Source organism: Eptatretus burgeri, chromosome 3 (assembly GCF_056783735.1).
Source record: "Eptatretus burgeri isolate ZD-2024b chromosome 3, Ebu_testis_v1, whole genome shotgun sequence".
In the NCBI taxonomy this organism is placed as follows: Eukaryota; Metazoa; Chordata; class Myxini; order Myxiniformes; family Myxinidae; genus Eptatretus; species Eptatretus burgeri.
Window position 1 is genome coordinate 120,543,334 of NC_140963.1, and position 19,312 is coordinate 120,562,645.

Consider the following 19,312-nt stretch of genomic DNA (forward strand, 5'->3'; position numbering starts at 1 on the left):
GGTATGTGAATAGGATGCTCGTTGGTATTCCCAACAGTCTGTAATGAGCTCAATACTGTGACTTATTTTGAAGTAGGGTTTGTTTGTTTATTTATTTTTGAGAACCACGTGACCCAGTCAGGGGCTGAGTGTGCTTCACCATGTGAATTATCTGTTATTCCTTCCTGTGTTAAGTGGTTGATTCCTCCAGCTGCACATCCAAGAGGTTCTTCTCAAATTTTAATGCATCACTGATGCAAATCTACCTTTCATTCTTTGCAAGGACTTTTTATTATTTATTTATTTAATTTCTTGATTTTGTTCCCCAGCTTCATGAAGAGTTCACAAAGGTGATGAACGGCTTCTTGGGAGGTGCTCGGAATGCGAGCAGAGCGAAAACCGGTGCGACGTTCCTCCGTCCGTTACTCGTGCAAGTTCCGGAGGCTGTGGATTGGCGCAAGGAGGGTTACGTCACGCGAATCCGCAACCAGGTAAGCTGGCATGCTGATCCTTTTTAGAAGGGTGTGGTTACTAAGGCAAACGACTGCAGTGATGGTGATCGAGGTGCAAGTGAAGTTTGGGATCGATAGTTTGCCAGATGGGAACTTCTCCATGGTGTTTTCACAGGGGGAATGCGGTTCCTGCTGGTCGTTCAGCGCCACTGGCTCTCTTGAAGGACAAATGAAGCGCAAGACTGGCAAACTGGTGGAGTTGAGCAAGCAGAACCTTGTGGATTGCTCTCGCCCAGAGGGTAACAACGGTTGTAACGGTGGCCTCATGGACCAGGCATTTCAGTACGTGAAGGATAATGGAGGGTTGGATACAGATGCTTCTTACCCTTACACCGGTGTGGTGAGTTTGCCTCCCTGGGGCTTTTTCGGATGTATGGAAGTGTCCCCAATCATATGGTTGCTAGCAAACTGATCCTGGCAATTCCCTCCCCAGGATGACACACCGTGCAGTTACAAGCCTCAGTACAATGCCGCAGATGATGTTGGACGCGTGGACCTGCCAGCGAATGAAAAGTCACTCCGTGATGCCGTGGCAACTGTGGGACCAATTTCTGTAGCCATCGATGCGGGACACCATTCTTTCCAATTCTACCAATCGGGTAAGTGCAGGGTCTGGAGGTACGTCCTACCAAATAAGCTTGTTTATCGTATTCACAGGGATTGCATGCTCTCGGTAATATAGCAGACTTGTGTATCTCTCTTTTGAAGGCTGATTTGCCTTGTAAGGCAAGTCTTTGATTGTCAAGCAGGCTGTTCTAAAATGCAAGGGTTTAATTGTGACAGAGGTGCTGTTTGTTTAAGAACTCCTTTGTCTCAGCAAATTGTAGTGCAGTGACATTGTGAGATTGATTAATAGGGGGTGGGGGGTATGGCTCAGTGGGATTGATTAATACCTTTACTCTCGTGATGGATGATCACACCTCAGGGATCTACAATGATACCAACTGCAGCCAGACAGCCTTGAACCATGGAGTGCTGACTGTGGGATATGGGAAGGATGAAAATGGCAACAAATTCTGGATTGTGAAGAACAGGTGAGTGGTGATTATAATAAATGATCAAGCTCGAATGTTGAATCTGTGAGAGTCCTTTTGACGCTGATCTTATCTTCTTTGCATTTTTCCTCAGTTGGGGTGTGACCTGGGGTGAGGAGGGATTTGTACGCATAGCGCGAGACCAAGGCAACATGTGTGGCATTGCCACTGCTGCCAGCTACCCCTTGGTGTGAGGTGGTTGTGCCAGGTCCACCTGTCACTGTCATCCTTGCCGATCCAAACTTCTGATATGCACATATTATGAGCACATGGGAATGTACTTGCTTGGGTTTTTTATTTTTATTTTTGGGGGTGATTGTTTCACCCCCATAAAATGTTCCTATGAATCTTTCCTTGCCAGAATAGATGGGTTGAAGGGTTGGATTTCACTGCTTTGCACCTTTTTATTGTAAAGATTTAAAGGAGAGGATATGTAATATAAGGTTTTATCATGGCCAATGGCCATCTTAACTTTATGCTTGGTGTTGGCTTCACAGTTAGGGTGGTGGGCTTGGGATCCTGGATTCTGAGTTCAAATCTCGCTTGGCTGTTGAATTAATACCAGATGGGGTTGATTCAGTCTGTCATCTTTCCAAGGTCAGCAAAATGAGTACCAGCTTGCCGGTGACCTGTCCAGGATTGTGCCCAATATCCCAGGAGACTGCTTCGGCAGCACCAACACTCTGTACAGAGTATGATCCCAATGGATTGGATTAGATCTTGACTGTTGAGATCAGCGTGATCAGTTTTGATATTTAGCTTGTTTTATTGCGTTTTGTCCTTAACCATGCATTTGCTGCTGCTTATAATTGGTGAAATCTTTCCAGAAACTTTACTTTTGTTCCTGGAATAAGTGTACATGGTGAGACTTTTGCTTTCATTTATTTTAAAGAAATGAATTGGGGAAAAAAAAATGAACTTCCCTCTTCTCCATTACCTGCAGCTAGGGCTTGGCCTTGTTTTGGGCGTTTTCTAAAATGTGGATTTCCCCCAGTTTCCCATCTGTGTGTGGGGAGGTTGGTTAGCACAGTGAGTTTTATGAATTTTGAAGCCCTATGCCTTTCATTCTTGTCCCTCCACCCACCACCATAACCCAATGTCAAGCAATTCATCCAATAGGAAACCTTTATTTAAAATTGCATATGCTGAATTTTCATTGAAAGGTTTGACTTTAAACCCACAATTTTTTATTTTTATTTTTTTTTATTTCTTTCCTGAGTCGGCTTATCAGGTGCTCATTAGACCAACCCCTACCCCATTATTGTGTTTATAAACACAGGTCGAGGATTTCAGGGGTGAATCTGTTTGCCGTTGTGAAAACATGATACGGATTCCAGATAATGTCTTAAACCATGGAGTTTTGATGATCGGATGCTTTTGGGCGAAGTTTGTGGCGGTAATCAAATGCGAAACATCTGGCTTGATTGTGAGAGGATAACCAGGCCGTGAATGCCAAACATGGTTTTCACGAATAAACAAAACTACTGCATGAAAGCTATTTATAATAGATGTTTAATTGTAATGTTTATCGGAAATTCTGGCTTTGATGCACGTGATCTCTGTTGCAAATCCATCGATCCGTGGCACAACATACTCGTAACGGTTTTTGTAGTTTTGTTGAAGTTGTGCTTTCTTTATTGCTGTCTGCCTTGTAATTGTGACGTGTACAGTCGTTTTTTTTTTGTTTTTTTTATTTTATTTTTACAATGTGGATAACATGTGATCCAACATTGATTGCAGACCTCATCCCCTCCCCCCCCCAATTTTTAATCACATGCTGTGATGACACTTTTTTTTTTTTTTAATAGTGACCACGTCACTTGCAATCTAGTTTCACTTCTGCAACAAATTGTAATGTTCCATGGTGACGTTTAATAGTTCCATTTCCTCTGCACACAGCTGACCACAAGTGGAAATAAACCCAAATGATCAGATATGACTAAAGCAGGCCTTCATTTTGTTCCTGGTGGTATAGACTGTAGTCTTGTTTTTTTTTTATTTTAATTATTTTATTTTATTTGAGCCTTCATTTCTAAACTCTGAGGTTCTCTGAGCATTAGTTGCTATGATCGAGAATTGCATTTTTGAATTGATCACATCGACACAAGGAATGGTGTATGAAATGATCACCAACACAAGTGCCCTGTTGCCCAGGCAACATGACAAGGGTGATTCGTTTATGATTGGTCATCAGGCCTTGTCTTAGCATTTGTTTTTTTTTTAACTGCACTGCATGTTTGTCAATTGCTATATTTGAGTCATCATTTGACCAAGCTTTGCTCAAGTTTTTGATTTTCATTTTTAATTCCTCCTTTCTTCCCCCAAAAAAATACAATTGCCAAACCTGCCGCATGAGGAACTGTAGGTTTGTGAATTTGGCCTCGTATTTGACTGTGGACGGACATGGTCCGAACACCGTGTATATGGGGAAAACAAGTCGAAGTGATTTTGGAGAACTCATTCAGATTTCCTTAAAAAAACCAAAAAACAATTTCCACTGTTTTGAATCAATTGTGACCTTTGCTCATGCAAATCCTCCTCTGTGTACATTTTGACCTGAATCCCCCTTGCATATGTAATTAAATATTTAACTATGGAGGCTATTGACTTTGCCTTTAATCGTTAGTAAGATGTTTAATTTACCGCTTCTAAACTTCCACAATTGTTCAGGAAAGAGGTGATGTCGGAGCATCTTGGAATTGAGCAGGTTGGTGTAAAACTTTTTGATGCGTTTCCATTGCTTATGGTGGTTAAATTTTCAATCTTAATTTGTGATGGATAACAGTATTTGGTTTAACCTTTTCATGACGGAAGTTTTATTTTTGTTTCTTTTCTGTTTGCTTGTGTAATACCACATGCATATTCAGCATATATTCTGTTTCTCTCGAGCTAAAGCTGTTACATGGTGCAATTTTATGTTGGTAAAACACTGTTGTTGTAACATGTGATTTTAAAATAAACATAAACCATGCATGAGCCTTGGCCTTCCCTTGTTTGGTGCAGTATACTGTGAGCAAGCCATCAAATCGCAATCGTCATTTGGGGATCGTCCCGTGTTTTTAAAAATCACAGCTGATAACTTGTCGTGGCCATAAAAATGCAGATGTGTAATAATATTGCATTGTCATGAGTTTTTCGTGGCCTTGGTCTACAGGGGTAATTGATCTTCCAAAATGGCCTATCACACCTTGCTACTTTGGTTGATGTATTAGCTGATCCCAAAATCTTTATATAATACAGTGGCTTATTGACTTAATATGCCTGGTGTTTGCTCCAGGGTTAGGGTGGTGGTCTTTGGATCCTAGCCTCCTGAGTTCAAATCCTGCTTAGCTGTTGAATTAATACCAGGTGGGGTGAACTCTGCCTGTCGTCCTTCTGAGGTCGGCAAAATGAGTGCCAGCATGCTGGTGTGATGTCCAGGATTGTGCCCAATACCCAAGGAGACTGCTGAGGCAGCACCAATGCTCTGCACAGAGTATGGTCCCAATCTCCTTATTGACCCTACTTGTGCATCAGCCATTTATGGATACTTGTCTTAAAATGTAATGCAAGGCCTCTGCCCTTGATTGGATATTGACCAGTTTACTACATATAAAATAGAAGATAATCCTTGGATAGATGCTCTCTCATTTAATACGACAGCCACTTCCTGCGCTGCATTTGAAAAGCTGCTGATTGGTTGTTTTGCAGTCACTTTGTGTCTTTCAGTAATCTTTAAAATTAACGAACATTTGGATTAAAGTAGATTTACGATCTTCATGAAGTTGCACTTCAAAATAGCTATTTATTAAATTGACTTTTAATTTTTTTGCAGGGATCCACGTTTTTAAAACTTTCATTGTCCACGTCACCCCTTTTATTGTAGCTGCGACTGCTTTATGAATGCAACCCCATGACTCATCATGGAGCAAGCTGGACGCAAAGCAACAAATGCACATCAGCCTATCCTGGACATCCAGCCTACGACCCTGCACGAGCGTAGGTGGTACAAGTGAAACTATAATTGCAGCAAGCGCTTATCAGCCGTTCAGGGGTTCGTAATTGCAGGTTCGCTTGCCGTACGCAGATATCGACAAGTGTTTTCATTCCCAAAGAAGCTCCATTAAAGCTCAGAGTTCTGTGAAACTAAAGGAATGTTTTGTGACAATACTTCAGAAATGCATTGCAGTTCCACTATAAATCAAGCAAATGGGAAACAGACCTCAAATGGTGTTGAAATAAGTTATGCAAATGGAATGAATGTGCAATGTGTTTACATGAAAATGTGAACAAAATACATTCCAATCTTTCTTACTCCATTCAGTCTTGCAATCAGCAACATCGAGAGATGGACTGACTACTTTAATCTAACGAGTAGTGCTTGTAGTATAATCCTGGTCACTGACCTCGTGACTCAATATGACCCTCGTGACAAGCCAGCATGCATCTGCACCCAGAACCTTTGCTCCAAGCTCTGCTCAGAACATTAATGGAATTGGAAATCTTTACCAACTGAAATGTCATGATTGACATTTCAGCAACTAAGTGCAACAACTTTTTTTTTTAAGTCCATGAAACTTCAATTGAAAGGTGCACTTAAACTTTCTGTCAAGGGATGGGTATTTTTGCTGGTGTATAAGCTAATGCCCATCTGTTTCCCATTCTAAAATGCTCCTTGAAGAATTGGGTAAAAGTTTGAAATATTAATCCAAACCTATGGGAAACATTTCACAGAAAATTGATTGGGTAGTGCCTCAAGAGGTGAGTTAGCTTCAATTACTTCTAAAAATTTTTTAAAGAGAAATGTAATTTGGTAATTTGACACCACTCTCCAGTAGACAAGAATAAGCTAATGCTACTATGAGAGAAAAAGTTGCTTCAAATGAATCCAAACCCATGGCAGAGGGAGGGGTATATATTGTACGTAATATTCCATCTTCATGTGTATAAAGAGCAGATAGTGCAACTTTTAGAACAGGGAACTTCCCTGGAAGATGGATTAGATGTGATGGGGCAATCCCCCTGGCCTTGGCAGTATCCTGTGACACCCCTTTTACTTGGTGTGGGGGGGAGTGGAGGCGTACAGCAAGGATTGTTTTCTAAACCTCTGACATTGAAACACTTTGCACAGATGAACAATTGCATCAGCAGCGTGAAGAGGGATCCGTTTGCCAACACATGGGTTGAAGTGGATTATTGCTTGAATGTGGAACTTGCCAATGAAGGTACATATGTTGTGTATGGAAGAACACAAAATCATGAAGTCTGATAAAATGCAAAGAAAAACCCCATCATTGTATTTATTGGTTTGGTTGTAATCTCTATCAAGTGCAGCCTGTGGCTGCTGGTTGCATCATTGGTTGGGACGTGGCTATGCCGCTGATGCAGTCCCCCTTACCAGTCCACTGATGCTCATTTTGCCAACCTCAGAAGGATGACAGGCTGAGTCAACCTCCTCGTGTATTTTAATTCAGCAGCCAATGGGGCTTGAACTCAGGACCCTAGGATCCCAAGCCACCACCCTAACCACAAAGCCAACACCAGGCTGGTTTGGTTGTAATAATTTTTGAATAAGACTGTGTACTGATTGTACAGTTACCCAATCACTTGTTTTGAATAAATCAAGTTGTTAAACTCATTTTATTCTGAACACCATGTATATACAGCAACTCAGGACATTCCTTATTATATCAGCACAAGAAAAGAAGGCCATTTTTTTTCTATTGTATTTTTATCATGGGCTTTGCTAGTTTCTTGAGTTGAGGTTCAATGTGGAATTAAGCAATAATTCATGGAAATGGACAAACATTTGAGCCAACTTGCTTGTTGCCCAAGCCCATACAGGATTCTAAACGGGGTAGGGATGAAGTTGGCAAAAACGCAAATGGCATCTTGTCCTCGAGCCGGCAAGCTGGGAGAAAAAAAATTCACATTTATTGCCGCATCTGATGCAATTCAAATGCTCTAATGGCAATGAGGTGCTCCATTTGAAACTTTCTTTGATTAGAGGTAGCCATAACATTTCTTATTGGAATCAAACTAGTGAACAATTGCAAATTAATAGTAGGAAGATTCAAGTTGTAATTAGAACAGGTCAACATAGCATTCTTGGACATAAAACATGCAAAACAAAGAAAAAAGGGAAAAAGGATTTTTATTCCAACAGTTCTTGGAGGAAAAAAAACCCCCCCATTTGGTCTCAATCTTTGTATCAGTTTAACAATCCATTAAACTTTTGCTCCAGAGGCAGAAAATAAAGCCTCAACGACTTAAACTATTAGACCAAATAAAGAAGGTCTCATGTTGACAGCTGTTCAGGCACCATTACCACATACCAAAGCTTCACACTTTGTGTTTCGAAACAAGGGCGAGATAGTCATCCACATCATCAGGTGAGCCCAAGACTATAGGTGCACGCTCGTGCAGGGTCGTAGGCTGGATGTCCAGGATAGGCCGATGTCCATTTGTTGCTTTGCCTCCAGCTTGCTCCATGATGAATGCCATGGGGTTGCATTCATAAAGCAGTCGCAGCTACAATAATAAAAGGGGTGACGTGGACAATGAAAGTTTTAAAAACGTGGAAGTCACATGTTTACAATCACAATCAATGAACTTTGACACCTAGCAATGTCACGTGCCTCACAAACATTATGTGCAAACAAAGACAACCTGAAAGATAACTCCCCACCCTCTCGCCATACTTTGCCGTTTGGGCTTTTGCTGTTAGCAGGATACATGAAGACCCCGCCATAAACGAGAGTTCGGTGAACATCTGCCACCATAGAACCGACATAGCGACTCCCATATGGAGAACTCCCATCCTGAAAACGCAAACAGCATAAAAGGTTTATGATAAAGGGCAATTCAAAACGACATGCACTTGCTTGATTCAGTGATATAGGAGATTGGGACCATACTCTGTGCAGAGCATTGGTTCTGCTTAAGCAGTCTCTTTGGCTGTTGGGCACAATCCTGGACGGGTCGCCACTCTGACACAGTATATGAGCATGCCGGCACTCATTTTGCCGACCTCGGAAGGATGACAGACCGAGTTAACCCCACTTGGTATTAATTCAACAGCCGAGCGGGATTTGAACTCAGGACCCTAGGATCCAAAGCCCACCACCCGAACCATTAAGCCAACACCAGACATAGTGATATAGTTGGACATCAAGCAGGCTAGTATTCCGTTTCCAACTGCAACTCATCTTATGATTGGATCTATAATCTCCATAAAGCAAGCTACTTGTGACACAACCAAAGCTGCAAACTGTCATCTTGGTATTTCATCGGCAGGATCCATACTCTGTACAAAGCGTTGTTGCTGCCGAAGCAGTCTCCTGAGCTATTGGGCACAATTCTGGATGGGTCGCCACTCCGACGCAGGATACTTGAATCGCTCAATCATCCCAGTAAGCTGGTACTCATTTTGCTGACCTCGGAAGGACAGGCTGAATCAAACCCGCCTGGTATCAATTCAACGGCCGAGTAGGATTTCAACTCAGGACCCAAGGATCCAATGCCCGCTACTAACCATTAAGCCAACACCAGGCATCGGCGGGATGAGCCATCAATGTGTGCCGTCCCTCGGATGGATGTTGCACTGGGCGCCCTGTCTGCCAGCATCAGTTGGTGGACGTTAAATATCCCACGGTGTCCTTCGCAGAGGAGGTGAGGTATCACCGCAACCCCGAACAAATTAAAAATATCTGCTCTAACCTACAGGTGGCATTGCATCAGCAGCACTGCTGCACACCTGAGCAAAAATGATGCTAACCCACAGCCAGATGCTGCATATAAAAGATGCCAACTTGAACATGGCCTTCCACTGCCACCCCCTTCCCCCTTATTCCTCATACCTTTGGAAATTTCATCTTCTGCAGGTACTCCGTCATCGCTGGTTCAAAATACTTTGCATACCCCTCGTTGACACTGCAAATAATGAAAAATAGGCACTTTTCTCCCGCTTCAATTTACTTTATCAAATCAATGAACAGGAGCATTCCAAGGAATCCTTTTTATAAAAAAAAAAATAAAGATGTGTTTAAATACCTGTAGATTTTTCCCCTTTTTTTGATCCTCACATTATGATCCACCAGGATGAACTCTCCAATAGCCTAAGCACAAGGTCAGAATAGTTCTGAGATGGTACCCACCCTGCAACCCATATCATCAAGCAACATATGCTTTTAGATCACGTGAGCTGGATTGTCCAAAAGAAAGTCGGTGTCAAAGCATGCAACAAGTAGAAATGATGTTCCCAAATCACACCACACCCGCAAGACATCCAGCAAAACGCACATTTTTCAGTCCCACTTAAGTCCCGTTTATCAAACTGGTCACAGAAGCTCTATTAGGGGGGAACACCGAGCTCACCGGGTCCAGCATGAAGCAATCAACACCATTTCCTGTGGACAGCACCAGCATAGTCGCACTACCATACAGTGCGTAGCCTGCAGCAACGAGCTTGCGGCCTGGCTGCAGTGCATCTCGAATGGTTGGCTCACCTTCATCCGGCTGAAAAAGGCAAAACAACACATCATCCAATTGGAAACATTACCACAAGTACTAAGCATATCCAACAATGTTTGTTACCCGATTGACTGCAAGCGTTGAGGAAACTCTTAACCTTTTATATAAAGATCTAAGCCTGGCGTTGGCTTCATGGTTAGGGTGACTGGTTTGGGATTTTAGGGTCCCGAGTTTGATCCCCGTCGGCCGCTGAATTAACAGAGGTCGACGAAATGAGTACCAGTATACTGGTAAAGGGGCACATCAGCGGCATAGTCACACCCCAACAAAATGATAGCTACATGGCAGCCAAGTTGCCATATGCCAGAATAATAATACTAATAAATAATAAAGAACAAGTTCGTGGTGGTGGTCGTATGGAAGCTTAGCTGCCGGGGTAGCTATCATTTCTTGAAGCGTGACTATGTCGCTGATGCAGTGCCCCTCTACGAGTACACACACTGGAACTGGTACTCATTTCACCAACCTCGGAAGGATGACAGGCTGAGTCAACCCCCTGGTGTATTAATTCAGCAGCCGACGGGGCTTGAACTCAGGACCCGAGGATCCCAAGCCGCCACCCTAACCACTAAGCCAACACCAGGCTCAAGAATGAGTTAATACAACACCTTATCTATCCCGCATAGTCTTGAGAAAAGAAAAAAAAAGGACATTGGTGGCGTTTGCAAGTGGCAAATTTGATTGGTCGTGATGACGTAAAATGCTGTTAATATTTTGTCGAAGTACTGCTAAATGGAAGGGCTTTTGAAAGTGCCAAAAAGGCAATTTGTGTTCCAGTGTTCAAGTATTTAATTCAATTCGAATAAAAAGATTTTAAAGTTGGAGAATTTTTTTTTTCGGAAGTTCACTGCCGTCGATGCAGCATCTTTTACACCACCCGGTCGAACACTTTGCATTCGTTATTTGTGTCCTTTAAAACAGCAAGTTTCCTGTTTGCAATGATTCTCAATGTTCTTTGACTGCCAGAGTAATGAAAAAAAAAAAAATCACTCAGTGACAACTTGGCGAAACTGAATAGCATATACCTCTGCCAGGCTGAATTGTTTACATTTTGTATGCCACTGATCAGGTCAGATTCGATCTGTGACTTGCTGCAGGTACCGTGTAAACCTGTACTAACCTGTTCCCTGGTCAGGTTGTCGACGACAAAACCGTCTCCCCAACCAAGTTTCTTGGTGAGGAGGGTGGATGACATGGACACCCAGCAGGAAGAACAAAACCTGTTAAAGGGCGAGGTGTGAGCCAACAGCCATCCAGATCGAGTGCCCAACTGTGTCTGCGGATGTCCTCCTGCAGTTGGGTTACTTTTTATGAGGTTGGTGGCGGGATTTGCAATCCGGCCACTGTAATGCACTTTATTCTGCAAAACATTCCAAAAGCATTTAAAAAAACAACAATCTGAAAACCCACTCCGTGGGAGTACCTCCTGTGCAGCTTCCCTTCGTAGGGCAGCTCAGCAGACGACGGGATTGGGGCAAAGCCTTCGGGACCCCCAATCTGATAGCAGTGAAACCACGGGGTAACCTTCCCGGGTAAGATTGCAGGAGTGTGTGTCGGGGTGGTGCTGAGGTATCGTCCACCAGACGGAGGTCTCCTTGGGTTAATCTGAGGCAGTCCCTTCGGGTGGGTGCCTGGAATGTCCAATCGCAACGAGAGGATGATAACCTGTTTCTGTTATCATCTGAGCTCAAGTGTTTGGACATCGGGATTGCAGCAATCTGAGGTTCAGAGACCGGATTGCGGCGAGATCATGGCGGGTGGTGACACCCACAATTGGTCTGGTCGCTCTGATGATTACCATACTCAAGGAGTTCCTGTAGCTGTGTCCAATAAGCTGACTCCATTGATAATTGAGGTAACACCGGTTAACGAGCGTATTCAGAGATGATGGATTCATCACTACTTAGGTGTCGTTTCCCTGGTCTATGTTTATGCTCCGACTGAGGCGAGTGATCTCACCGTGAAGGACGCATTCTACGCCACGCTCGAGTCTGTGGTTGATCAGTGCCCCAGGCGAGATACTCTTCTCGTCTTGGGGGATTTCAATCGATTGGAACTGATAGGGATGGTTATGAGACGTGTCTTGGTCCTCATGGGTCTGGAACTGTGAACCAGAATAGCACAAAGTTCCTCGACTTTGCAAGAAGTCATAGACTTAGTGTGGCCGGTTCATGGTTTCAGCGCCAACAGGCTCATCGCTGGACTTGGTATTCCAACGCTGGTGGTGCGGCAAAGGAGATTGACCATGTGCTCGTTGATGGTCAGTGGAGGATGATCCAGAACTGCAGGGTCTACCGGAGTGCTCAGCTACTCAACACTGACCACAGGCTTGTTGAAGCAACACTGAAGTTGCAGTTTAAATCCAGGAGAATGGTACCATCCCAGCCAAGGCTGGATGTTGGCAAGCTCAAAGACGAGAGGGTAGTTGAGGAGTTTGCGAACAGACTGAGTGGAGATTTGGGAGTCTGGGTGCTTTGAGGGATCCTGAAGAGTTGTGGAGTGCCTTCAACACCACCATCCTTGATGTTGCCAGTAGATGTCTCAGGACTCACTGGAGAGTGAAGAAGAATTTTGTCTCTCAAGGGACAGTGGATACCATCGAAGAGTCACAGGGCCAGGCTGAATGGCAGAGCTGAGCTGTTCAGGGAGCTGAGGCGTAAAAGTGTACGTGCACTGAGGGTGGACAAGGAGGCCTATGTGCGAGGAATGTGTGAGGGGTTGAGCATCACCTGTGGTCAAGTGATTCTCGTCCTACTTACAGGGGAATTCGTGCATTGCGTTCATCCAAGTCCGTCCCTCCGTGTACTGCAGTTAGAGCAGAGTGTGGGATGCTCTTGACAGAGGAGTACGAAGTGAAGGCCCGCTGGGCCAGTTACTTTGAGTGGTTGTACCAGGCTGATCCACCAGCTGTCACGTTGGATGTCAGGGGTGTTGCAATCTCTATTGCTTACCCTCCAATCAAATGTGGTCCACCTTCATTTGTGGAAACACAGGCTACAGTGAACGAGTTGAAAGGGGGTAACCCTGCTGGGATCTGTGGCATCCATAATGAAGTTCTCAAAGCTGGTGGAAATGCTGTGTTCGTGTCGTTGCATGCAATTCTGTGCTCTGCCTGGAACACAGGCATCATCCCAACTGACTGGAGGAGGGGCTTTGTTGTCCTTCTCTGGAAAGGGAAGGGTGATCGCCAAGACTGCAACAACAAGCGAGGAGTGACGCTGCTCTCAGTATCGGGCAAGGTCTTAGCTCAGATAATTCTTGATAGGGTTCGCCACCATCAACTTGAGCACCAGCGTCCAGGGCACTCAGGCTTTACACCAAAGAGGTCAACGACTGACCGTATCCTTGCTCTTCACCGAACGCAGCTGAGAGTTTTGGCAGGGGCTGCTTGCAGCCGATGTTGATCTCTCGAAAGAGTTTGATTCAGTGAATCGGGATGCCCTCTGGAGGATTCTTGGTCTTCGTGAGGTGCCATCAAAACTGATCAATCTGATGTCTGAAGTCTACTCTGGTACTGAGAGTGCTGTGAGATGTGGTGGTACCATCTCTGACTTATTTCCAGTTGTTACTGGAGTTCATCAGGGGTGTGTACTGGCTCACACACTTGTGTGGACTGGATTCTGAGGAAGATGTCAGAGAGATCAAGCTGCGGTGCATCGTTTGGGAATATCAAGATCTCTGACCTTGATTTCGTAGATGATGCAGTCATCTTTGCGGAGACTCTAGATATCCTTTTGGGGGCCCTTGAGGTGTTGAATGAGGAGTTGGAGCCACTGGGATTATGGGTTTCCTGGGTCAAAACTAAGATCCAGGCTTTCAACGACATCTTGGATGCTGCTATCCTGTCTGTACTTGTTTGTGGCGAGGATTTTGAGGTGACGGAGAGATTCTCTTACCTTCGTAGTGATATTGATGTCTCTGCTGGCTGTGAGCCAGAGGTCAACAGACGTCTGCGTCTGGCCTAGGGAGTCATGGATTCACTGGATCATGGGGTGTGGCGCTGCCGGTACCTGTGCGGAAGGACGAAAGTCTGAGTCTTCAGGTCCTTGGTGCTTCCAGTCTTGCTGTATGGATGCTAGACTTGAACTCTGACCAGGGATCTGAGATAGAGACAATTCCTTTGGTACCAGGTCTCTTCAGAGAATCCTTGGCTATCGCTGGTGGGACTTTGTGTCCAGGGAGCGGTTGCTGAGACTCAAATGAGATTTGTTACCTGGATAGTTTGTGAGCGTCAGCTGTGGCTGTATGGACATGTGGCTCGTTTTCCTTACGCTGATCCTGCTCACCAGATTCTCTCAGCAAGGAAGCCTCGTGAATGGAGGAGGCCAATGGGCCGACCACATGCTTCATTGGTTGCAGCAGGTTTATCAGCATCTCAAGTAGATGGGGATGGGCCAGGCATCTGCCTGGGGAATGGCCAGACGGAGGCCCCTGGAGTACCGGTGGAAAGTGGATGCAGCGATGCGCTTCTCCGGCGTATGCTCCCATACCTGACCTGATAGGTCGGATTCAGATCCGATCTTAACCAAAATCGAATCGGCTTGTTCTTGTCACCTAGCCAACTCTTTCGCATAGTTTTGTTATAACTCGTAAACAACTTTTTGACATATCATGCTATACATCGTTTTTGGCCCAATCTCTCAATGGTGAAGAATCAATTAAAAATTAAATAATTCTCACATCTGGTTCCAGATTCAGATCTTCACCAAAATTGAAATGATTAGTCCCCGTCACACACCCAACCTGTCCACCAAGTTTTGTCGGAATAAATCCATAACCTTTCGAGATATCGTGCTAGATATCATTTTTGGCGCTCTCTCTCAATGGCGAAGAATCACTCTTAAAATTCTCACATCCTGATCCGGATTCGGGTATTCACCAAAATTTAGCGTCGTCGTCCTTGGCCGGTCAACTATATAAACAAAAAATTTCAGAACGATTGCTTGAAAACTGTGGCCAAAAATCATGTGACAAACGCTCCAGCTCAACAAAGTTGTCAAAAAAAGTTTTTTCACCAAGTAAAAGTATTATCTCACTCTCTGCACACAGGTGGTCATGACAAATTCAGAGACAAAATACTGCTGAACTGTAGGTTTGTCTTGTCTTTCAGGCATAGTAATTAAACCATTTCGTGTCAGGTGTAATATCTGTTCAGTGTTGAATGCGACAAAAACACATGGTGCCTTGAATTTCGGCACATCATGGGGTTGCGGCCAAGCCAAGTGATGGAAGTGATGTTATTCCTTATCCAAGAAATGAAAATTAGTGTTGAATCGGGGGAATGGTGGGGTCAGAGGGAGAGGGGGACAGCTCTTACCATTTTAAAAGGCTTTTGCACGACTTGGCCGGGGTTCGAACCACCAAGCTCTCAGACTCAGAGCGGATGCTCTCACCATTATACAGAGTCTGGTTTTTTTTGGAACTTGGCTGGGGGTGGGGACCAGCTTTCAATAACACACCGTGGGGGTTTTCAACGAACACCAGCGAACGCGAACGGACGTGAAAGCCAGCTTAATGTCCCCTTCCGAAGGACCGGCGTACTCGAGGAAGCAGCGCCCTGTTTACACTGGGATGACAAGTCCGGCTGTGAGAATCAAACCCAGAATAAACAGCTGAAATTCAAACCTTTGGGCTATATTGTCAGATCACAGGCGAGATGGCAGATGCCAACACAGATAAATAAATAATAAAACTTTTTTTTTTTTTTATCCTGCAGGGAGCTTGTTGTTGTCAGAGGCTAATCCAGGGTAATGATTACCAGCTGTGGTTTTATGGTTAACCCCACCGGGCATTGTTGCACAATTCCACGACCAAAACACAGACAACACCTTGGTGCTTAAAACTACCAACACAGGTCAGGAAAGGTCAAACGTTTATCTGGGGTGTATGGGCAAGGGGTAAGATAATGGAAGGACAGCAAGATGCGAGACAGAGAGGATGGTATATACCTTCCTGTAAATTGCAAATATAGTTCCAATCGAGGCGAGGCAGTCAATGTTTGAAGAGCCGTCCAACGGGTCGAAGCACACCACGTACTTGCCCTGCAGAGAAGAATGGCAACATTTTCATTCGCACATGGAATGCATTGGAAGGAAAAGTTGCTGCACAAGTTGAACAAGTGGTGCTTTTCTATGGATTACGACTACACCCCGCATGGAATGTTCGGCCATTTTGTCACCTCTCCTCCCTCCAAATTGTCATTCATCGCCAAGGATAAAAAAACAAACAAACAACAAAGCAACGAAAATGTGCAGTCAGTTTGCTGCACACCCGTTTTTCTGCCTCGACGACAAGGATGCCTTCGTTTTCTTCCGAGACGAGAAGACATGCGGTGAAGGACGAGCGAAGCATGTTGATCACGAGATCGTTCGACAGAACGTCCAGCTTCTTCACCTGATCGCCCGTAACATTGGTGCCACCAGCGATGCCATACCTGAAAATGGGACGTACCAACAGATCGTTTGACTCGACAACACCTAGTAAGCACCAAACCTGCTCTGGAAAACCTCACCAGTTTACTCCTGGCAATACTAGTTCAGCTCAACCATGTCCCACACCCTCCAGTAACATCTGATGACCCATTAATTATATACCTCTCTCAGAACGATTGCGAAATAGGATTAAAAACTTTCAAAAACAAATGGCAAATTGGTCGATGTGATGTCATCAAATGATACCACAATGACAAACTTGGTGGTACAGCACTTGTAGGGGATGTACGTACACCGTACTATGGGATGGTATATGGCTCGAACTCGAATGTTCGCGTCGTTTGAGGTTCGTTAAAATTCTCTTTTTGAAGTGGAACCAGTTTAAGATTCATGGGTTCTCCATCGAGTGCAGCCTGTGGCTGCTGGTTGCATCATTGGTTGGGACGCGGCTATGCCGCTGATGCAGTGTCCCCCTTACCGGTACACTGGTGCACATTTTGCCAACCTCGGAAGGATGACAGGCTGAGTCAACCTCCTGGTGTATTTTCATTCAGCGGCCTACGGGGTTTGAACTCAGGACCCTAGGATCTCAAACCACCACCCTAACCACCAAGCCAACACCAGGCTTCATTTATGGGTTAATTGGCCCGTTTAAAGTTGCCATTCTGAACTCGTGGCTCATGAAGTCATGTTGGAATCCAGGTTCAAATCCCAATGAGCATACACGTTTGCCCATGGTCTATTAATGTCCTGGTAATTGATGTCCACCAGCGTCTGACACGTGATATGCATGTGCACAATCAAGCCATCCCAATGAGGTTTTGGCAACAAGACGACAGCATGTCAAGTGGGTGGACAGCATGTGGGTGGACATGTGGGTGGACAGCATGTGGGTGGACAGCATGTCATGTGGGTGGGGGTCCTGCACACCCATTCAATGGATGTGCAGGAATTACTAAATTAATGGCAAACTGAGCGAGTACAATGTCCATTGACAGGGAGGAAAGTCCAATTATTCAATGTTGAAGATTGCAAAGGTCACAAATCACACATAAAATTCAGAGCAACAATGGGGGAAGAGAGGGGCGTGGAGTGGTGAACTGCCCCTCCCCCCGCTCTGCCCCTCCCCCACGTCATAAATAATAAGTAAAAGTGTAAAGTTCTCCCCCTCCGTCGGAGTAAACAAAGTTTAGCAAAGTTCTATCTCCTCATTTACAGGAACACCTTGAACCACCTGTACACCAGAAACCTTCCAGCTTACATGTTTGCAATGCCGGCTTTGCGCACGGCGCACGAAATGGCTTTAATTGCCGAGCACAGGGCGTTGAGCAGTTGCGTGAACTCTCCGGTCCCACCGACCTTGCGTCCCTCCTGCAGCACGAAGCGCGTCAGCGTCACCACGTCCGTGTCGAAGGGGACTTGGTCCGACATGCTGCAACAGTTGCCCGAACGAACCGGGACTCGAAGAAAACGGCAGCGGAGACTTTCCGAAGGTTGAGCGTATACGGAGCCCCTTTAAAGATCCACACATCCGGGGGGGGGGCAGGAGGAGGAGCAGGGGAGGGGGCGGGGAGAGTCTCGTCCAATGGGATCGCTCGCGTCTCAAGTCAACGTCGTTTTGATTTGGAGATTTTTGGGGAGTCGATCCAGTCGAAAAAAAAAAATTAAAAAATGTTTTTTTTTTTTTTAATTTGTTCTACCCTTATCAGTTTTTCCGTCGATATGTTTGTCTGTCTGTCTGTCCCTCTGTTCGGTCCAGTGCTCCGTTAATACAATGGAGATTTCGATGAAACTTGGTTGGTAGGTTCATACCATGACCTAGTTGTGTGCAAATGAGAACCGTTGCTATGGACACCACCGTTGCCAAGCAACGGGACTTTAAAATTTTTGAAAAATCATAAAAAAAATATTTTTTCGAAAATCAAAAATCGGGCCACGAGCGACTGTGGCCAGTACATTCAGCCATATTGTCAAAAATTCCCAGTCGGATCCGATGAAAACTGTCGGAGAAGATAGACTTTGAATGAACCCTGGTCAAAAACAATAAAAAACGAAGTTCGTTATATCTCAGAGACTACGAGTCAGATATACATGAAACTGGTATCGTAGGTTCATGGCATGTCCTAGTTGTGTGTGAGAAAGAACCGTTGCTTCTGATCCTCCGTTGCCTAGCAACGGCCGAAAAACCTCTAAATGTGGGGGTATTTTAACGAAAAAACAATCCGCAGCATTAACCCTTGAAGCCAGAATCATGAAATTTCTTGTGCTTAATCCTCAGGTCATTCCCCCCATCGACCAGGGTCCATAACGTCAGGTTCTATTGGGTAGTCGACTACCCATGTCCGCCTACCGGCTTGTCTTTTTAGATCTTTGTGGAGGATCTCTAAGTCTTACTCACGTTGTTGTTCTTGGACTCTTTTGTTTCACAGCCTACAATTTTCATCGAAACTTCCTGAAACTTGACATATATATATATATATATATATATATATATATATATATATATATATATATATATATATATATATATATATGTAAAAAATACCCTGCGCAGACAGTAACCATCTCCGATTTTGAAAATTCCTCCGAGAAAAAAAAGTTATGACGTCAAAATATCTCCACTAATGGAAATCGCCTAAAAAATTATCTCCGAAACTAGGCAAGCTTTTTTAATTCTGTTTGCGGGAATCGAACAGGGCATTAGCAGAGATGAATTACCGCACATATGATACATCACTATGACGTCATATCAATTTCTATGACGTCATTCCTATTGTTTGATATTATTTGTTTCACAACCCAGGGTTTTCATCGGATCTTCGTGAAACTTGCCATGTATATGCAG

General features: G+C 44.5%; 2 protein-coding genes across 2 annotated transcripts in view; one reads left to right on the forward strand and one right to left on the reverse strand.

Annotated features, from left to right (window-relative positions):
* The window catches only part of LOC147030856 (procathepsin L-like), a 6,679-nt gene extending 2,178 nt beyond the window's left edge, over positions 1-4,501 (forward strand). Inside the window, exons 3-8 of the mRNA XM_085875369.1 lie at position 1; positions 309-470; positions 607-831; positions 925-1,090; positions 1,417-1,525; positions 1,620-4,501. The exon at position 1 is cut by the window's left edge and continues 122 nt beyond it. Coding sequence (XP_085731495.1) covers position 1; positions 309-470; positions 607-831; positions 925-1,090; positions 1,417-1,525; positions 1,620-1,719 — 763 coding nt within the window. The 3' untranslated portion in view covers positions 1,720-4,501. The remainder of the gene's footprint in view (positions 2-308; positions 471-606; positions 832-924; positions 1,091-1,416; positions 1,526-1,619) is intronic.
* Positions 4,502-7,125: 2,624 nt separating this feature from the next.
* On the reverse strand, positions 7,126-18,001 carry LOC147030857 (fructose-1,6-bisphosphatase 1-like). Its single transcript, XM_085875370.1, has 8 exons — positions 17,729-18,001; positions 16,307-16,469; positions 15,985-16,077; positions 9,881-10,021; positions 9,557-9,621; positions 9,364-9,436; positions 8,206-8,325; positions 7,126-8,035 (listed from the first exon to the last, which is right to left on the reverse strand). The coding sequence occupies exons 1-8, from the start codon at positions 17,896-17,898 to the stop codon at positions 7,847-7,849; spliced, it is 1,014 nt and encodes a 337-aa protein (XP_085731496.1). The 5' UTR covers positions 17,899-18,001; the 3' UTR covers positions 7,126-7,846.
* Positions 18,002-19,312: the final 1,311 nt, after the last annotated feature.

Excerpts from the sequence above, each read along its gene's own strand:
- LOC147030857 (XM_085875370.1), bottom strand. The coding sequence starts at position 17,898 with ATGTCGGACCAAGTCCCCTTCGACACGGACGTGGTGACGCTGACGCGC. Across the intron at positions 9,437-9,556 it reads AAAAGGGGAAAAATCTACAG|TGTCAACGAGGGGTATGCAA; the intron begins GTATTTAAACAC and ends CATTATTTGCAG. Across the intron at positions 8,036-8,205 it reads GCAAAAGCCCAAACGGCAAA|CTGCGACTGCTTTATGAATG; the intron begins GTATGGCGAGAG and ends TTATTATTGTAG.